Source organism: Bos javanicus, chromosome 2 (assembly GCF_032452875.1).
Source record: "Bos javanicus breed banteng chromosome 2, ARS-OSU_banteng_1.0, whole genome shotgun sequence".
Taxonomy (NCBI): domain Eukaryota; kingdom Metazoa; phylum Chordata; class Mammalia; order Artiodactyla; family Bovidae; genus Bos; species Bos javanicus.
In genome coordinates, this window is record NC_083869.1 from 135824472 (window position 1) to 135841595 (window position 17124).

General features: G+C 45.9%; 1 protein-coding gene across 2 annotated transcripts in view; it reads left to right on the forward strand.

Annotated features, from left to right (window-relative positions):
- Positions 1-17124, forward strand: part of FBXO42 (F-box protein 42) — a 108327-nt gene that overhangs the window by 70166 nt on the left and 21037 nt on the right. For both annotated transcript variants that reach the window (XM_061395629.1, XM_061395628.1), the window contains exon 4: positions 660-794. In XM_061395629.1, the coding sequence (XP_061251613.1) occupies positions 660-794 (135 nt within the window). The remainder of the gene's footprint in view (positions 1-659; positions 795-17124) is intronic.

Below are 17124 nucleotides of genomic sequence, written 5' to 3' on the forward strand. Positions count from 1 at the left end.
AAGCGACTGAGCAGCAGCAGCAGCTTTGGTGGCTTTTGGATACACCTAGGAGCGCAGTGACTCTCATGTTCCTTCTCTTGGTGGTTTGGGGACCATACTGCCTCTGAGGTCCCCAAGCTGCGTTGGTTCCGTGTGTGTGGTTACTTTGTGGCATTGATTAAAATTGTTTTCTGTCGTTCTCTTTCATATAAAGTCATGTTTATTGTTTTGTTTCTTCACATCTCATTTGAAAGCAAAAGCATTGAGAAGAGTGGAGAGAAGTGAGAGGACTGACAGCCTCTGTGAGCAGTGAATCTGTCACTGGCCCGTGAGGGTAATGATACAGATTCAGATTACGGAGCCGTGCTGGCATTTCACTCATTGCACACTCTGAATCTACGTTCTCGTGTGCTCTTGCTAGAATCGTGCTGTCTTACGTAAAGCATGGGCAGCCTGCTTAGTGTGCTCGGAGATAACATTTCCACGGCTTCCCTCTGGTCCTTAAAGGTTAACGTAGTATTGAACCTGAAGGCACGAGGCTGGTTGTAGAAGGGTTGGCACCTGCTAACAGTTATGATACGCACGAAATAATTGGGCTTTGGAAGACACAGACCACAGTCAAGGTGTTAGAGTCCCTTCAGAATTAGACACCGGTTGTTCATCACTTGTTTTCTTTCTAGGTGCGTGCTATTACGACGCTAATCAGTCTATGTATGTGTTTGGAGGCTGTACCCAGAGCAGTTGCAATGCTGCCTTCAATGACCTCTGGAGACTTGACCTAAATAGCAAAGAGTGGATCCGACCTTTGGCTTCAGGTGAGAGAGAAAATGCTGCTCTTTGCCCCTCACCAGGTAACTCGCTTCGCACGGAAACTCATGATCCTTTTGGTGTTGGTCTCAAGAACAGATTACTGGGGCCCCAGGTCCTTTGTCAAATCTGCTTGTAAACGCTAAAGAGTAATACGCTTGTGTAAGGTCTTTGTATTTTTTCTAAACTATACTTTATCATCAGTATTGGTACCCTGCCAGAATTGCTGTACTGCTGTGTGAACTCATTTGTGTGGCTTTCTCAAGTCCTTGTACAGGTGCGATATGCTCTTTGGTATGAAGTTGAAGTAACAGCAGCAGCACGGTCATGAGAACTGTAGCTGACTGACAGAAGCTATTGTCCCAGGGCTGAGATCTCTGAATGCCGCTTGTTGTTGCCAGTCAGCATTTGGGGAGTGTGTGAAACATGCCTCTGCTGGTTCCTCCTAACTGCTCAGGAGTGTGGGAAGATTCCACAGTCGGCGCAGCCCCGCATCATCCTGCTGCACCAGAATCTGTGCAGGAAGCTTCTGGGTCATTTTCTCTTTTGACCTAACCTTTCTTGGGGAAGAAAAACGCGCACACACACGATTGTTTCTGCACTCACAAAGCGGGGTGGCTTGAAAACGCAGTTACAAGCTTGGAGGGCCCAGGTGACAGACAAAGAGTCCGCTGAGTGTAAAGCACCCTGCTTCAGCTTGTTGGCAGGCTTTTCCCAAACACTCTTCTTTTGGCCTTGCAGGGTTGCAATTCATCGTACTTATTTAGGTCTTGTTTGCTTTGATTACTAAACGGAAGGCAAGATGGAATATTAGAAAGGGCACTGGGCTAAGAGTGAGGCGACGTGAGTTTCATTTCCGGGCAAAAATCACCAATTCTGCATGTAACTCTGACCAAGTTACCATCTCTCTCTGGGAGAAGTGTGCAGGCCAATCAGAAGATCCTGTTTTTAAACGAGTTGAGAAAGCTGCTTTACGTTTCCCTGTATTTCTGTGAGGACTGCTCTGAATGTCTCGGCCAGGCGCTTAAAATCTTATGAAAAGAAGCTGCATGTTGCTTTCCCAGCGCTGTAGCCGCTGCTGCTTCCTCTGCGACAGATGATGCAGGACGGGAGCACAGAGTGGCAGCAGGCGCGCAGAGCTGGGCTGGGCTTGAGCACGTGGGGGTCTTCACAGTTATTGGAAGATGAGAGAGTGTTAATCTTTAAGATGTTTTGAATATTAGGACGATTTTAGAGCCTTCAGAACTTTGTACTTTGGAGCATTTCTTTTTCTAGCACTTTGTAACCCCTGTTGCACTTAACAAAGCATTGATTAATACTTAGAATCATGGATTCTAAAATCAGAGGCTCTTTTTAGCTTAAGCATCTTATTGCCATTGTACTTATTGTCCAGGCCCCATTTCAAAGTAGCTTTGACGTCCCAGTAACAAAATACCAATACCGCCTTTCTCTGTTTCGTAACCAAGCTTATGCCTTTGGGGCTTCCCTGGTGGCTCAGAAGGTAAAGAATCTGCCTGCAGCGCAGGAGACCTGGGTTCACTCCCTGGGTCAGGAAGATTCCCTGGAGAAGGGACTGGCTACCCAATCTAGTATTCTTGCCTGGAGAACCCCATGGACAGAGGAGCCTGGCGGGCTACAGTCCATGGGGTCACACAAAGTCGAATACGACTTAAGCAATGAACGCTTTGATGCTTCTACAGTTGGCGTGGGTGTTGCTCTTTCTTGCACGTGTGGAGTTGTGGACCTTCGTAACCTATTGGCATCTACTTTGCTTATTTTTCCTTATTTTTCTTTATAAGATAGACATGGCATTTTTGTTGTTGTTAACTACTAAGTTTAAAGACTATGCTTTGAATCCCCTAGGTAGAAGTATCAGAGAAATAACTGTCTTTGTAATGCAGATTTTATAACTGATCTGAATTTTTAAAAAAATTCAGTGTTGGACTGTTCCCTTTTATAAAACATATTGGCTCCTAAAAGTTTAAAAGTAATTTTCTAACAGAATATCTCAAAGAATCTAGTTTCTGCATCACTCTAATCTACAATTAGAGGCTACTTTTTTGGTGGGGGAAGTAGAGACTGAGCTTTTTGAAATGTCTAGTTTAAATTAAAAAAAAATGAACAGTAGTTTAATCGAGAGTCCTGTGAGATTGTGGGCTTCGCAGGTGGCACTGTGGTAGAGAGTCAGCCTGCCAGTGCAGGAGATGCAAGAGATGTGGGTTCCATCCCTGGATTGGGAAGATCCCGTGGAGGAAGAAATCACAACCCACTCCAATATTCTTGTCTGGAGAACCCTGTGGACAGAGGATCCTGGCGGGCTACCGTCCACGGGGTCACAGAGAGTCAGGCACGACTGAGCGCACTCACACAGAAACATGTGGGAGTCTCGTTTAGGCGGAAATCCCACGGGAAGGCTGCCTGAGGAAGTGTTCCTCTCTACTGTCATGAGTCCCAGCCAAACATCAGTGATTCTCTGTGAATAAAGCACAGTTGTCGGTGTGTCGTGCTGTGCCTGGCTCACCCATTCGAGTGCTTGGCGGTTGGTAAGCTGGGCTGGTGCCCAAGGGGAGGGTGCTGCCTGCTGCCCCTTGGTCCCAGGCGCGAGGTTTCCCAGCACCTGAGTATCTACAGATGAAGAGCGTCTGGAGTGGCAGTTCCACCGTGTTCCGCCCTCAAGTGCAGCGCTTTGGAAAAGAGCATCAGACAAACAGTGGAGCAGCTCAGGTTGGGAGCCGAGTCTTGGTGCAGAACACCCTGCATCAGGTATCTTTTTACCTGCGTGGTTGGTGATATCGCACACGAGACTGGAGCAGCTCGTTTTGCTCGGTGTCGTAGCACAGGCTGGGGGGCTTCAGCCCCAGAAACTTATTTCTCACAGTTCTGGAGGCTAGGAGTCTGAGATCCGGGTGCCGGTGAAGGCTCTTTCCTGGCTCTCAGAGAACCAGGCAGCTTGCTCTGTGTCCACGTAGCAGAGAGAGAGTTCTGGTATCTCTTCCTCTTTTTGTAAACCGGATTATCTCCCAAAGCTCTCATCTTCATGTGCCATCCCCTGAGATTCAGACTCAGCATGTGGGTTTGGGGAGGACACAGCTCAGTCCATAGCAGTTGGAAATAATGTGTTTTGTCAACAAAACGTTGTCCTGCATTTCTTTGGAAATGATAGGAGGAGGAGCATCTGGAGGGAGGGGGGTGGTGATGAGTGTCGCAATGACGGCTCTTACAGTTGAGAGAGACCTGTGGTGCTTCTCCGACACTTCCACTGAGGTACCGCCTCCTCCCTTTTACATGCAGGTAGGCGAGTCCTGCCTTCGTGGAGCTTATGCTGTAACGGGGAAGAAACGGTAAACAGTCATAAAGGAAGCGAGGAATGGGATGTGAAATGAGAAAGGGAGATAGCCTTTTCTGCTGAGACATGACAGGTGCAGAGTGGAAGGCGGTGAAGGTGGCATGTGTGAAGAACAGGCGTGTCGGAGGAGCAGAAAGCAGCCCTTGTGGACGCAGCGTGATGAGCAAGGGTGGCGTGGCATAGACGGGGTTGAGGCGTAGATGGGAGCCAAGGGTATTGTGATCCTACATACATTTTAAAGAACACTGCTGCTGCTATTTAAGAAATGGATTAAAGGAAGGCAAGAAGGTGAAGCAGAGAGAACAGATAGGAGGCTCTCGAAATAGCACTGGTGAGAGCATGTGATGGCTTGGACCAGAGTCGCAGCAGTGGAGATAGAGAGAAGGGAGTGAATCTGCGCTGAATTTCTGTGTTAAAATTGATGGGACTTCTTGATGGATTAGATATGGGAGGGTGAGAAGGGCGATCAAGGGTAGGTAGTGGGGCCATTTGCTAAAACAGAAGAAATATTTGGAAGAGGTTTTTTTTTTTTTTTTAATCTCTTTAAACGTTTAAGTGGTGGTATCAAATAATTCGTTGTTATGGGGAGTCTGGCATTTGAAACAGAGGCTTGACTTCCCGTGAGTGACGGCACAGCCCTTTTGCTCACTTAATTCTGCTGTCTCTTCATTTTGTTCATGCAGTAAATATTTATGGATTGCTTACTCTGTGCCCAGTATTCCTTTAGATGCTGGAGGTTCATGAGTGAATAAAACAGACAAAAATCGTACTCCTAACGGAGATTAAATTCAAATAAAGGAAAAGTGAAAGTGACTCAGTCTTGTCCGACTCTTTGCGACCCCCTGAACTGTGCATGGAATTCTCTAGGCCAGGATACTGCAGTGGGTAGCCTTTCCCTTCTCCAGGGGATCTTCCCAACCCAGGGATCGAACCCAGGTCTCCCACATTGCAGGCGGACTCTTTACCAGCTGAGCCACAAATAAGGGAAGACAGTTTAAAATGACAAGTACATAATATAATAGAAGATGGTTAATGCTCCTGAAACAAAACTGTAGCATAGTAAAGGGGATGAGGAACAGGGGAGACCACAGCTAGGGGTCGGGGGAGACTCACGGAGAAGGATGGTCACAGGGAGTGGACCGCGGGGGCCTCTGAGGAAAGAACATTCCAGAGAGCGAGCAGTGCGGGGGTTCCGGGGCGGAGGTGTGCCTGGGACAGTCTAGGGATAATGAGGGATCCTCTGTGGCTGGAACGGAGTGCACAAAGGAGGCTGTGCTCAGAGAGCTTAATGCAGGAGAAGCCACCACACATGCAAGGCCTTCTGGCTGCTACAAGGGCTTTGTGGGCTTTGTCACAGTCTTTGAGTGAAGTGGCTGGTCATTTAGGTTGCTGAGAAGACTGTAAGAGGGCAGGTATAGACATGAGATCAGTTAAGAAATGGTAGCAATAATCTCGGAGGAGGCAGTGGCACCCCACTCCAGTACTCTTGCCTGGACAATCCCATGGACGGAGGAGCCTGGTGAGCTGCAGTCCAGGGGGTCGCGCAGAGTCGGACAAGACTGACTTCACTTTCACTTTTCACTTTCATGCACTGGAGAAGGAAATGGCAACCCACTCTAGTGTTCTTGCCTGGAGAATCCCGGGGACAGGGGAGCCTGGTGGGCTGCCGTCTGTGGGGTCGCACAGAGTTGGACACAACTGAAGTGACTTAGTAGCAGCAGCAGCACCAATAATCTAGGCAAGAAATGATGGTGATTTGGATGAGGGTATTAACAGAAGGATAAAAGTTGGCTGCATTGGATCGAGTCCACAGTTTGGATGTGGAGTGTGAAAGAGAAGGAGTCAGGACGAGAAAATCGGGGGAGTGCAGCGGCGTGGGAGCTACCCTACATGCACGTGCTTCCTCTCCAGGCGAGGAGGGAGTCATCAACCGTGTCCTGCACAGCTAAGTGGTCAAGTCGTACGATGACTGAGGCTTGGCTTTGAATGTAGCCAGGAGTCTTCAGTGAGAGGTAGGGATGACAGCCTGCTCGGAGTGGTTTTAAGAGAATGGGAAGAGAGGAGCTGAAGGCGATGTGAACAGCCCATTGGTTTCTTTAAGACTGTTGCTATAAAAGAGAGCAGGAAAGTGGGATGCTGAGTAGAAATTAGTGTAGAATTGAGAGGATTTTTTTTTAAGATGGCAGTTATAGCATGTTTATATGCTGATGGGAATCTAGAGAGGAACTGATTTGGATAGAGAGGAAGAAATTATTGCTAGGACAGTGTCTTTGAATAGTGACAAAACAGAATCTGCTCTGCAGGTAGAAGGGTTGACTGTGGACAGGAACATTGACCCTTTATCTGTGGAGCAAGGAGTCTATGATGACAGATGCTGGTGGGTGGCTAGATGTGGGAACGGGTGGAAGTTCTCTCCTGACCGCTTTATCACTCAGATAAAATAACGAAGGGTGGAAGAGAGCAGAGCCGTTGGAAATCCTGGCCAGCGAGTCTCAGTGTACAATCATATTCATTGTAGTCTTTACCAGGTGGCTCTAGGAAGTTGAATGTTTCACCTTCTGGTATTATATTAAGGCAACACCTTCATTCTTAATCGGTTTTGCTTGACTCAGCCTGTGTTCACTTCCCAAAGCAAACGAGCATTTCTTAGGTATTTCAAAAGACTAATGTCTAAACCACTCTTTCTAAAATACCCCTTATTCATACTGAGGCTGATTTTGACATCTGTTTAATATATGATGTCAGAGAGAGTGAAAGCATTAGTTGGCTCGGTTGTGTCGACTCTTTGTGACCCCATGGACTGTAAACTCGCCCGGCTCCTCTGTCCATGGGGTTCTCCAGGCAAGAATACTGGAGTGGGCTGCCATGCCCTCCTCCAGGGGATCTTCCCCACGCAGGGATCGGACCTGGGTCTCCCATATTGCAAGCAGAGTCTTTGCCATCTGAGCCACAAGGGAAGCCCTATGATATCATAAAGCACAGCCTGTCAACTCTAGGCCTGGGCACAATTGGTTTCCTATCACACTCTCCCCACCCTACCCCTCCAGTTTCTTCCCTTTCAGCCGCACATGAGATCCTGAATAATGGCCTATGGTTCAGACCTTTGTTTTAGAAAAAGGCATCCTGGTCTACTCCATCTAGTGTACATGGACTCAATGCCTGTTCTGATCTTGGACTTGCTGCTCCGGAGCTGCCAGCCTTTGATGTTAATCTCGTCTGCATTCTCTGGGCCTCAATTTCCTTCCCTGTGTAAAAAGGAAAAAGTGTAAAAAGACCACTGTTTGTAAAACCACACAGCAGGTCACCTGGGAAACTTACTAAAATTCTAGATTTCTCAGCCTCATAACAGAGTCAGTCACCTAATCTCAAGGGATTGGGGAGAGAGTGGTAGATCTGCATTTTAAAAAAGAAAACATTTCAGTTGATTCCAAACCTAGCTGAATTTGGAAACCCTGGATCTCTGTGAAATCTCTTGGTTTCTTACTGGGCAAACTGTGATCTCACTTTGTTATCACAGTCTGTTAGGTGGGTGTGTGCCAAACTGGACTCCCTAACTGTTCTTAAGAATGGCCGCTCCGTGCTGTCTGAGCTACTGCTTTCTAGAAACAGCTCCCTGTGAGTCTAGTCAAGTGGAGGAGGGATGGCTACTCCTGCAGTTTTCTTCCCTGGAGAATCTCACGGACAGAGGAGCCTGGCAGGCTGTATATAGTTCACAGGGTCGCAAAGAGTCGGACATGACTGAAGCGACTTCGCATGCACACACGCACCCTAGTCAAGAGTAGCTGACCTTCCAAGGAAATGATTATGGAGAAGGGTTTGGAGGTGCAGTATGTGTTGCCCCAGACTCTTCATATGTACTATCTAACTCTCAAACCAACCCAACTAGGTTGGCTCTAGTGTTATCCCCATCTTGCAGATGAGGAAACGGAAGCTCAGAGACTCGGCTAATAATTTACCTAAGATCACACAGTCAGTAAGTGGAGCAGTGATCGAAACACAAGGCTTTCGTCCTTAAGGCCTGTGTTTCTCAGGCTGCAGCACGCTGTGAGCAGTGCACTAGTCTCACATCATCAAGGTCACGTTTGTTTTTTCTTTATTTGAGGGATATTTGGTTTACGGTATTGTGTTGGTTTCTGCCATACATCAGCACGAGTCACAGGTGTACATATACCCCCTCCCTCTTGAACATCCCTCCCACCTCCCACCCCATTCAATTTTACTTTCTAAATGGACTTTTAAGTTTCAAATTAGAACAGAGTTCTCACACCCAGTTTTTCCTGTTAACATCTAGTACATTTTTGACAACTAATGAACCAATACTGATATTTTACTAACTAAAATCTGTACTTTATTCAGATTTCCTTAATTTTTTTTGCTAATGTCCTTTTTCTGTTCCAGGATACTTAGTATCTCCCTAGACTCCTCTTGGCTGTGACACGTACCCAGACTTCCTGTTTTCGGATCTTGCCAGTGTTGAGACAGGACTGCCATTCAGTTAGGGTTTATCTGATGATTCTCTTGCGGTTGGACTGGAGTTACGGACTGGGGAGAGGAGGACTGGTACACAGGACTCTTTCCATCGTATCCCAACATGAGCACACACTGGCAACATGATTTAGCACTTGGTGCTCACCTTGTCTCCTGACTTGAGGTAGTGTTTATTAGATGCTTTTCACATCATAATAATAACTTTCTGGCCGTTATGTCTATCATCAGAGTCAGGAAAGGATGATGAGTAGAGGGTGTGTCAGTGCAGAAACCTTTTCATACATAGAGAATTTTAAAATATCAACATGATTTGCCTTTTTAAATTTTTTGGTGGCAGGCTGGAGTTTGCTGAAGACAGAATCTCTGCTTTATATTATGACCTTATATTATGATCGTATAAAATCAAGATCCTTCCAGCTATCCAGAGTCAGAAGCTCTGCAGGAAATAATTTTGTTTCTTTAGGACCATTCCCCAAGAGAAAAAAATCACATCTTACAAAATCACTGAGTAATCTTACAGAACAGCTAGTTTACTTTTGGAGTCAGGGGCAGGAAAAAGAAAAAGTAATGGTCATATCAGATGTCTTTAGGAAGGCCAGAATATCCTTAGAAGCTGGAAAGTGCTGGAACTGCCCAGAAATACCTGCCCAGACTGTCATTGTTTCTCTTCTGTGTGACACCTGAAAAGTGACACGCGTAGGCTTCTTGCGTCCTTTGAGGAAGCTTTCTGTCCTGTGTCTAGTGTTTACTGCCCTTCCCTGAGCCTGTGGAAATGTCACTACGACAGAAAGGCACCCGGGGTGCCCAGCACCGGGCAACCGCTCTGGCCAAGACCGCCCAGTGCCTCCCCGCCTCAAGTCCAGATGCCAGTGCTGACAGTGAAATAGCTGGGTGTAGAAGTTTTTTAGAATAAAATAGGTAAGTGTACTCACAGGCATTGGGTTATACTTTTTTAGCATTATTTTGCATCTGAACACTTGATACCTTTTTTAAAAGTCAACATGATGTGCACATGTGTTCTGAGAATACCCATCTGTGAAGATGGGGGAGAAGTGGATGCTTAGCAACTGGCAAAGTGTAGCAAGAGGACGCTGTTTCATGCCTTTCAAATGCACTTCAAGCCTCCATTCTCTGTCTTAAAAACAAATCGTTGATTTCACTGCTTAAATATTTCTTTTGTGAAGAAATCCCAACTAGCACTTCCCTGCGAATCTTTTCTTGATTTTACCAAAGTGTATTCAAGTCTTCCCTTAGTGTATCTCTTCCATGTTGGAAATGCTGCGTCCTTCAGCTCTATTCGTTTGGTCCAATCCATGAGCCTTTTCTGTTCTTTCTAAAAACCCTCTAGTTTTTTCCCCCTTATTTTAGATAGAAGGTCAGAGTGTCCTTGATAATAAGCAGTGACTGTCCTTAGACTCCTGAGCTCTCGTGGATCGTGTGTGCTATCTTGACGAGTAGGTTTTGGTTGCTCTTGGATTCCTTGTGCAGTAAGACTTTCAGACTGTCCGGTGTTTCTGTTACTGTCAGATATCCACATAACCCCTTGCCCCGCCCCCTCCACCTCCCACGACAGCATTTCATGTTTTATGACCACAGAAAACTTCATTTTGTATGATTTATTAACATTATGTCCTGAATGAAATTGTTCCCCCATATGGGAAATTTGTGTTCCTGTACGGGGGAACACAAATGGTGTTGTCCTTGAGTGCTTCTCACTCCCTCCCCATAAACGACCCCGTTGGTTTCCAGGGCACTCAGCAGTGCTGTGTACCAGCTCGTGCCCCATGCACACTGGTTTGGCTGTTTATTCTCTGTGCAATCCAGGATCAGGCCAGTTTCGCAAGTTTTCCAAGTCTTGCTACCTTGAGATTTTGTAAAGAATCTACAGGGTGCTTTTCTGAGGCGGGTGAGAGCAGTATTTGGTCATTTATTAACTTAAAAACATCAACCTGAATTCTGGGAAAGTGTCCTTTCAAAGTTCAGAAGCTACCTCTCATCTTTTCTTTGGGAGGTGAACTCTTGAGCTTTAATTGATTCTGCTTATCAAAGAAGTAGTGAGACAGGCCAGGACCTGGCTTGCTTTGCCGTGGTGCTTGCACCGGGACAAACCTCTCCTCCAGCAATGAAGAACAAAGAAACTGTATGGGACTAACTAAAAATAACTGCATGCTCAGCTGGAGCAAACTGGACAAAAGCTGCAGAAAAACCAAAAAATAAAAAATAAAAAGACCAACTCACCGCCACTTCTGAAGAGCCAGGAGCAAAATAGGGTATGGGAGCAGCAGCAGGGTACTGAGCGTGCCCCCTGCACACAGCACCGCCAGAGGGGCGGGCAGAGCACCTGGGCCAGCCCTCCGGCCAGACCCCGGACACCCCCTGCCCGCACCCTGTATAAGAAGCAGGCTCCCCCCGACCCCTCCTCAGCCAGTGAGCAGGAACGGGGCCTGTTGTCTGTTCTCAGCCCACCTGCTTCATCAGGGCCCCAGCAAAGTCTGTCCTGAGTTTCTCATCTGGTCTCCAGTCACTGACTGTTGATTGAGGAAGGCCAGGAGCCCTGGTTGGTGACAGTAGTATCCCCGATAATTCTCTTTTCCATGGTTCCCTTGAAAGTGATTATGGGCTATAGATTTTGTATGTGGTTTGTTGACTTTTACACTGTGTTCCTTTTTTGCATCCTCTTCCAATTTTAGTAAGCTTTCCGAAACCCCGTTGCCCAGTCCTAAAATGTCTCTTGCTATTTTACACACACATATATATAAATTGAGTGAGGAATGTGCCGTCAAGCGCCTCACATAATGAATTCTAGCTCTGACAGTGGATGGCCGGCGTGTCTGTTGACTGGGGGCAGTAGTGTGGCATTAGCTTCGATGTCAGCCGTTTCCTCTTTCTTAGTATGTTGAGACAGTTTACGTGAAGGAAAACGAACAGATCTTAAGTGCCCCACTCACGTATACAGCCATGTGACGGTCGCCTGGAGCAAGATGCACAGTGTTTTCATCACTTCGTGGAATCCCACTGTGTCCCTTTCCTGTCGGTGCCACTCCCCACAGAGGTGCCCACCGTTCTGACTTCTGAGAGATCTTTTCTGAGCTTCAGCTTGATGTTTTTTTTTTTGATTCATGCATAGGCTGCATCTGTCCGTGGTTTGTCCCTTTTCGTTGCTCTGAGTGTTCCGTAACAAGAATATAGCACCTTTTTTTGAACCCATTCTTCTGTTGATGGCTACTTGGGTTATTTCCACTTTGAATGTAGCTGGAGTCAACATTCTTATATAAGTTTGTGGACATATGCGCTCATTTCTTACTTAAGGTCTCCTTGTCAGCCTTAAGGAATGTTCTAGATGCAGTCAGTACCCAGAGAGTTCTCTATTCACTTAGTCCTGCTCTAAGTAGGAGGATGTGATGATGTAACTAAGTATTTTAGAGGTTTGAGGAGGGAAGACCACTCAGCTGGTGGTAAAGGTATATGTATTATTAGGGCCTCATGATGTGAGAGTTGGACTATAAAGAAAGCTGAGTGCCGAAGAATTGATGCTTTTGAACTGTGGTGTTGGAGAAGACTCTTGGGAGTCCCTTGGACTGCAAGGAGATCCAACCAGTCCATCCTAAAGGAAATCAGTCTTGAAAATTCATTGGAAGGACTGATGCTGAAGCTGAAACTCCAATATTTTGGCTACCTGATGTGAAGAGCTGACTCATTGGAAAAGACACTGATGCTGGGAAAGATCGAGGGCAAGAGAAGGGGACGACAGAGGATGAGATGGTTGGATGGCATCACTGACTCAATGGACGTGGGTTTGGATGGACTCCAGGAGTTGGTGATGGACAGGGAGGCCTGGCGTGCTGCAGTCCATGGGGTCGCAAAGAGTCAGACACGACTGAGCGATTGAACTGAACTGAACATGACCTAAAGTAATGGAAGGAACGTGTTGTTGAAGGGAGGGAAGTTTGTTGGTAGTGCTGTTAAGAGTACGGCTTTTGTGCCGAGCAAACGGGTTTCCATCTGATCTCTTCACACTAAGGTTGGTTAGGAACTGGATGACCTTAGGTTGTGTAACATTTCACTTGCCTCACCTTTAAGGTAGACATGGTACTGTCCACCTTTCAGAGTTTCTGTTCATATTATATACAACACAGCACACAGATGGAGTGGGGATGGGCGAGCTGGTTGAGCAGACACCTTTATACACGTGTTCACAGAAGTACTAGGTAAGAAGGAGAGCGGTCGGTCATGAGTTATCCTTGAGTTCCCAGAGCTCGAAAAGTGACTGCATTCATTTCTTTGTTTGTTCATTTTCATGCCTTTTTTAATTGAGTGAAAGTAAAAGTGAAGTTGCTCAGTCGTGTCCGACCCTTTGCAACCCCATGGACTGTAGCCTACCAGGCTCCTCTGTCCATGGAATTTTCTAGGCAGGAGTACTGGAGTGGATTGCCATTTCCTTCTCCAGGGGATCTTCCCGACCCAGGGATCGAAGCTGGGCCTCCCACATTGCAGGCAGAGGCTTTACCATCTGAGCCACCAAGGAAGCCCATTAATTGAGTGTTTTTGCCCCATTCTGTTCTGAATAGTGCAGCTGTAGGTGTGAACGGCAGCAAGGTCTGTAAGACAATAAACAAATCAATACAAAGAAAATATAAAGAACTACAAGAAAGTAAATGGAGGTGTTTAAGTTATAAAATGTAATAGAGCCAGGACTTAAATGGATGGATGGGTTTTAAAAGAAAGTATGATTTACGAGGAGAACAGTAGTACACTGATGAAATAGGATTCTGGTCACAGTGTTATTTGTCCACACTGTGTGGCTTGCAGAATCTTAGTTCCCCGACCAGGAATCGAACCCCGGCCCTGGCGGTGAAAGCACCGAGTCCTAGCCACTTGACCGAGGCAGAATTCCCTATTATGATTTGTGTTTTTTTTAGACCAGTTGTTTTTATTAAGGTTAGATGCTTTTGCTTAAAACGACTCTGAAATATTTGAATCTCCAGCTCCAGTTTTTTGTTTTCATAGGAGGAAGGCATCCAGCGCCTAGATGCCACTTAGACGCGCCAGTTGTTATGAAGAAGGCATAGGGTGTTACCTAAGTGACTCCCTTAAATTCTTTGGGTATTAGCTCCTTCCCAATTCATGGGCCCATTCCTGGTTGATCTTCTTTGAGCTGGTGATTTCTCCTTGTCTCCTCTAGCCCTACGCAGTCCTAAGCAGCCTGGATCTGTGGTGGTCCCGGGAGATGTGAATGAGAACAGAGCCAGTGGGTTCCCCTAGGAAAGGAAGGCATCGTTTCTGTTTATTTATGAAGTTCAGATCCTGGGGTTTTTCCAGAATACATGCTTTTCTAAAGTGAATGCACCTTCTCTCCTGGTGGAGAGAAGAGTGGAGACATTCGTGTAGCACAGACCTGGGTGACTCTGGTCCAGGGAGAGGAGAGACACGCACACACCGCATCTCAGTGTAGCTCGCTCCTGCCTGACCAAGGTTCTCCTGTTTTGATACCAGGCCAGAAACTTCATGACCAGCAGCATTGTTTTCACTTCTAAACAGAGCCACTTAAGAGGGCACGCACTCCCGCCATCAGAACTGCAGTTAACAAGTTATCAGATTAAATTCAGATTCTGGACCTTGTCCCCTTCCCCAGAAATTGAATCAAAAGACTGCTTGAAATAGAAACAAGGAGCTGTTACTGGTTTTCACGTTAATTTTTAGCTGATCCGTGCTGCCCTGTCTATCAAGTGGTCTTTCATGCAGGTTTGTTTAGAAGTGAAAACAATGCCAACTGGGGATTTCTTTTTATTCACACCTGTAGTATATATAGTTATGAGTGAGGGAGGGAAAGTCGCTCTGTCGTGTCCGACTCTTTGCGACCCCATGGACTACACAGTCCATGGAATTCTCCAGGCCAGAATACTGGAGTGGGGAGCCTTTCCCTTCTCCAGGGGATTTTCCCAACCCAGGGATCGAACCCAGGTCTCTCGCATTGCAGGCGGGTTCTTTACCAGCTGAGCCGCTGGGGAAGCCGTGGCATATATAGTTACACAGGATCTAACATTTCCTCACGCCCGTTACAGAAGTCCCTCTTGTTCTGGATGTTCTGTAATGACCCAGCAGGTGATGTTGTTAAAGATGTGGGTATAATTGCAATAATGAACATGTGTGCCCTGAAGCTTGGGATCCAGACAAGCTTTAAAAGCTTTGTCTAATATTAGTGAGTTATTTTGATATCAATCAGTAACTTTCTGACCATGCTACAGTTGAAGAATAAAATAGTAAAAGCAAAAAAAATAGAAGGAGTGTGAGGGGAACACCCAAAGAAGCGTTTGGCCTTTCGCCTAGTGAAAGGCCTCCTGGGAGGTTGTGATTAACTGGACCTAGGTCTCATCCCAACTCCTGAGGCATCCACAACCGTGTGGCTTCCATGAAGGGGTTCCGTTCCACAAGCATTTTCATAAGAAATAGTTCCTGTCTTCTAGGCTAAATATAATAACACTTACTTATTGGGGGGCTCTAAATGGATCATTTCCGGAGAAGGCAATGGCACCCCACTCCAGTACTCTTGCCTGGAAAATCCCGTGGAGGGAGGACCCTGGTAGGCTGCAGTCCATGGGGTCACTAAGAGTTGGACACGACTGAGCGACTCCACTTCCACTTTTCACTTTCATGCATTAGAGAAGGCAATGGCAACCCACTCCAATACTCTTGCCTGGAAAAGCCCATGGATGGAGGAGCCTGGTAGGCTTCGGTCCATAGGTCGCACGGAGCTGGACACAACTGAAGCGACGTAGCAGTAGCAGCAGCAGTAGCAAATGGATCATTTCAGCACTGTACTAAATATAGCATATACTAAGATTGAGGCTGGATATAGGACATCCCTTTCCATTCACCCCTTCCTCCTCTAGGAGGGTCTTTAGCCCAGCATGGGAAGGGGTGTGCTGGCAGAGGTCCTGAAGAAAGCCACGTCTAGAAGAATTCAGTTCCTTTGTATCCAGAACCATGTCCTTGGTGACCAATTTAAATCCCTACTTTAGACTGAATTAAGGAGCACAGTTGGCTGGAACCACGTCTTGGAAAGCAGGAGTTCAGGGGTTTTGTAGTGACTTTGCCAAAGAGTAAATTTATATTTAAAGTTTTGTTCTTTAAAATGAGCATTATAGTTTTGTATCTTCCCTGGACATCTAAATATTAAGTAATTTCCGCGTAATTATTATTGGCCGCATTGAAGTTAAACTGGAAACATTTTCATCGGCTGAAGAGGAACTGATCTGTCTGTTCCAAACAGAACCTCTGTGGTCCTGGCTTTAAACTTTAGAGACCATTCTGAATAGTTATTTGTCTTCAAGGTATTTATAGGCTACAACAGACTTTATATTCATAAATGGTGTTCTTCTCAATTTTCCTTTCTTCTCCCCCTTCCTCAAACCATAAAACCATGAAACATACGTTTCTTGTTCTATTCACAAAGTTTTACCTATAAAATCAAACCAGTTTAGAGATACACACAGTTAAATTGTAACTCCAGTAGTTTTCCTTTAAGGAGATCCCTGCCTCCTAAGTTATAACTTAGTGCCTCCTAAGTTATAAGTGCCAGCTTAGCTTCTTGTGCCCTGTAGGCTTTCTGATTCCGATGCTAATATGATATTCTGGGAAATGGCTCTCCAAATTATTCTCTTGACCTCTGAGTCTTGCTATCAAAGTCAGTCACTTCACATACTACCATAGTCTCTGTTCACCAAAGGCTTGGTCTGTTTCCTAAGACCCAAGTTGGGTCTTATCTGCAAAATCCATCTCTCCCACCCCCTACATGCAGCAACTCAAGCTTTTCACTTGAGAAGCACCCACACAAGAGGCCATGAAGTAGGGTTGTTGGTTAGTCTGGTCTGTCTGGTCTTATTTTGCCCTCGAGGCCACTTTTGTGTGGGAAGGACGAGTGAACCTCCTTTGGAGCTGCGAGTGAATGCCTTTCCTTGGACCTACCCTGAGAAAGTGAGTGCGTGTGAAGAGTTGTTAATACGAGATGGAGAGTGTGACCTCAGACCTCAGTCCCATTGTTCATTCTGTAAATGTCCCCTTTGGCACCATTGCTGTAAGATAGTTTGAAACCATCCAGGGAAAAGGTTTTGACTGCCAGTTAAAAAGCAGTTGAGACTATGTCTCCCTTTTTAAAAAAGCAAATCATACACCAAAGCACTCCATGAACAGAGTGGAGGTCCTTTGGTCTAGTACTTTTCTTCTGGATTCACTGGCATGCTAATGAGTCTCTCATAGTAAAATTTTTCATACTCATAGTTTTCTTGTTTTCAAACTTTACCTCTTAGAAGTACCTAACTCCTAGTATTGGATCTATTTTCATAGTCATGGAGAGCTATTAGCAAGTCATTTATTGCTGTAAATAAGTCTAAAAGTGATTCGTCTGAAAGCAGTAGGTGGAGTAATTTTTTCCGTTTCTTTTGCAGTGTAGGTTCAGTAACATGTGGATGAGGAGGACCAGGGAAATGTTTGTATATTGAACGTGT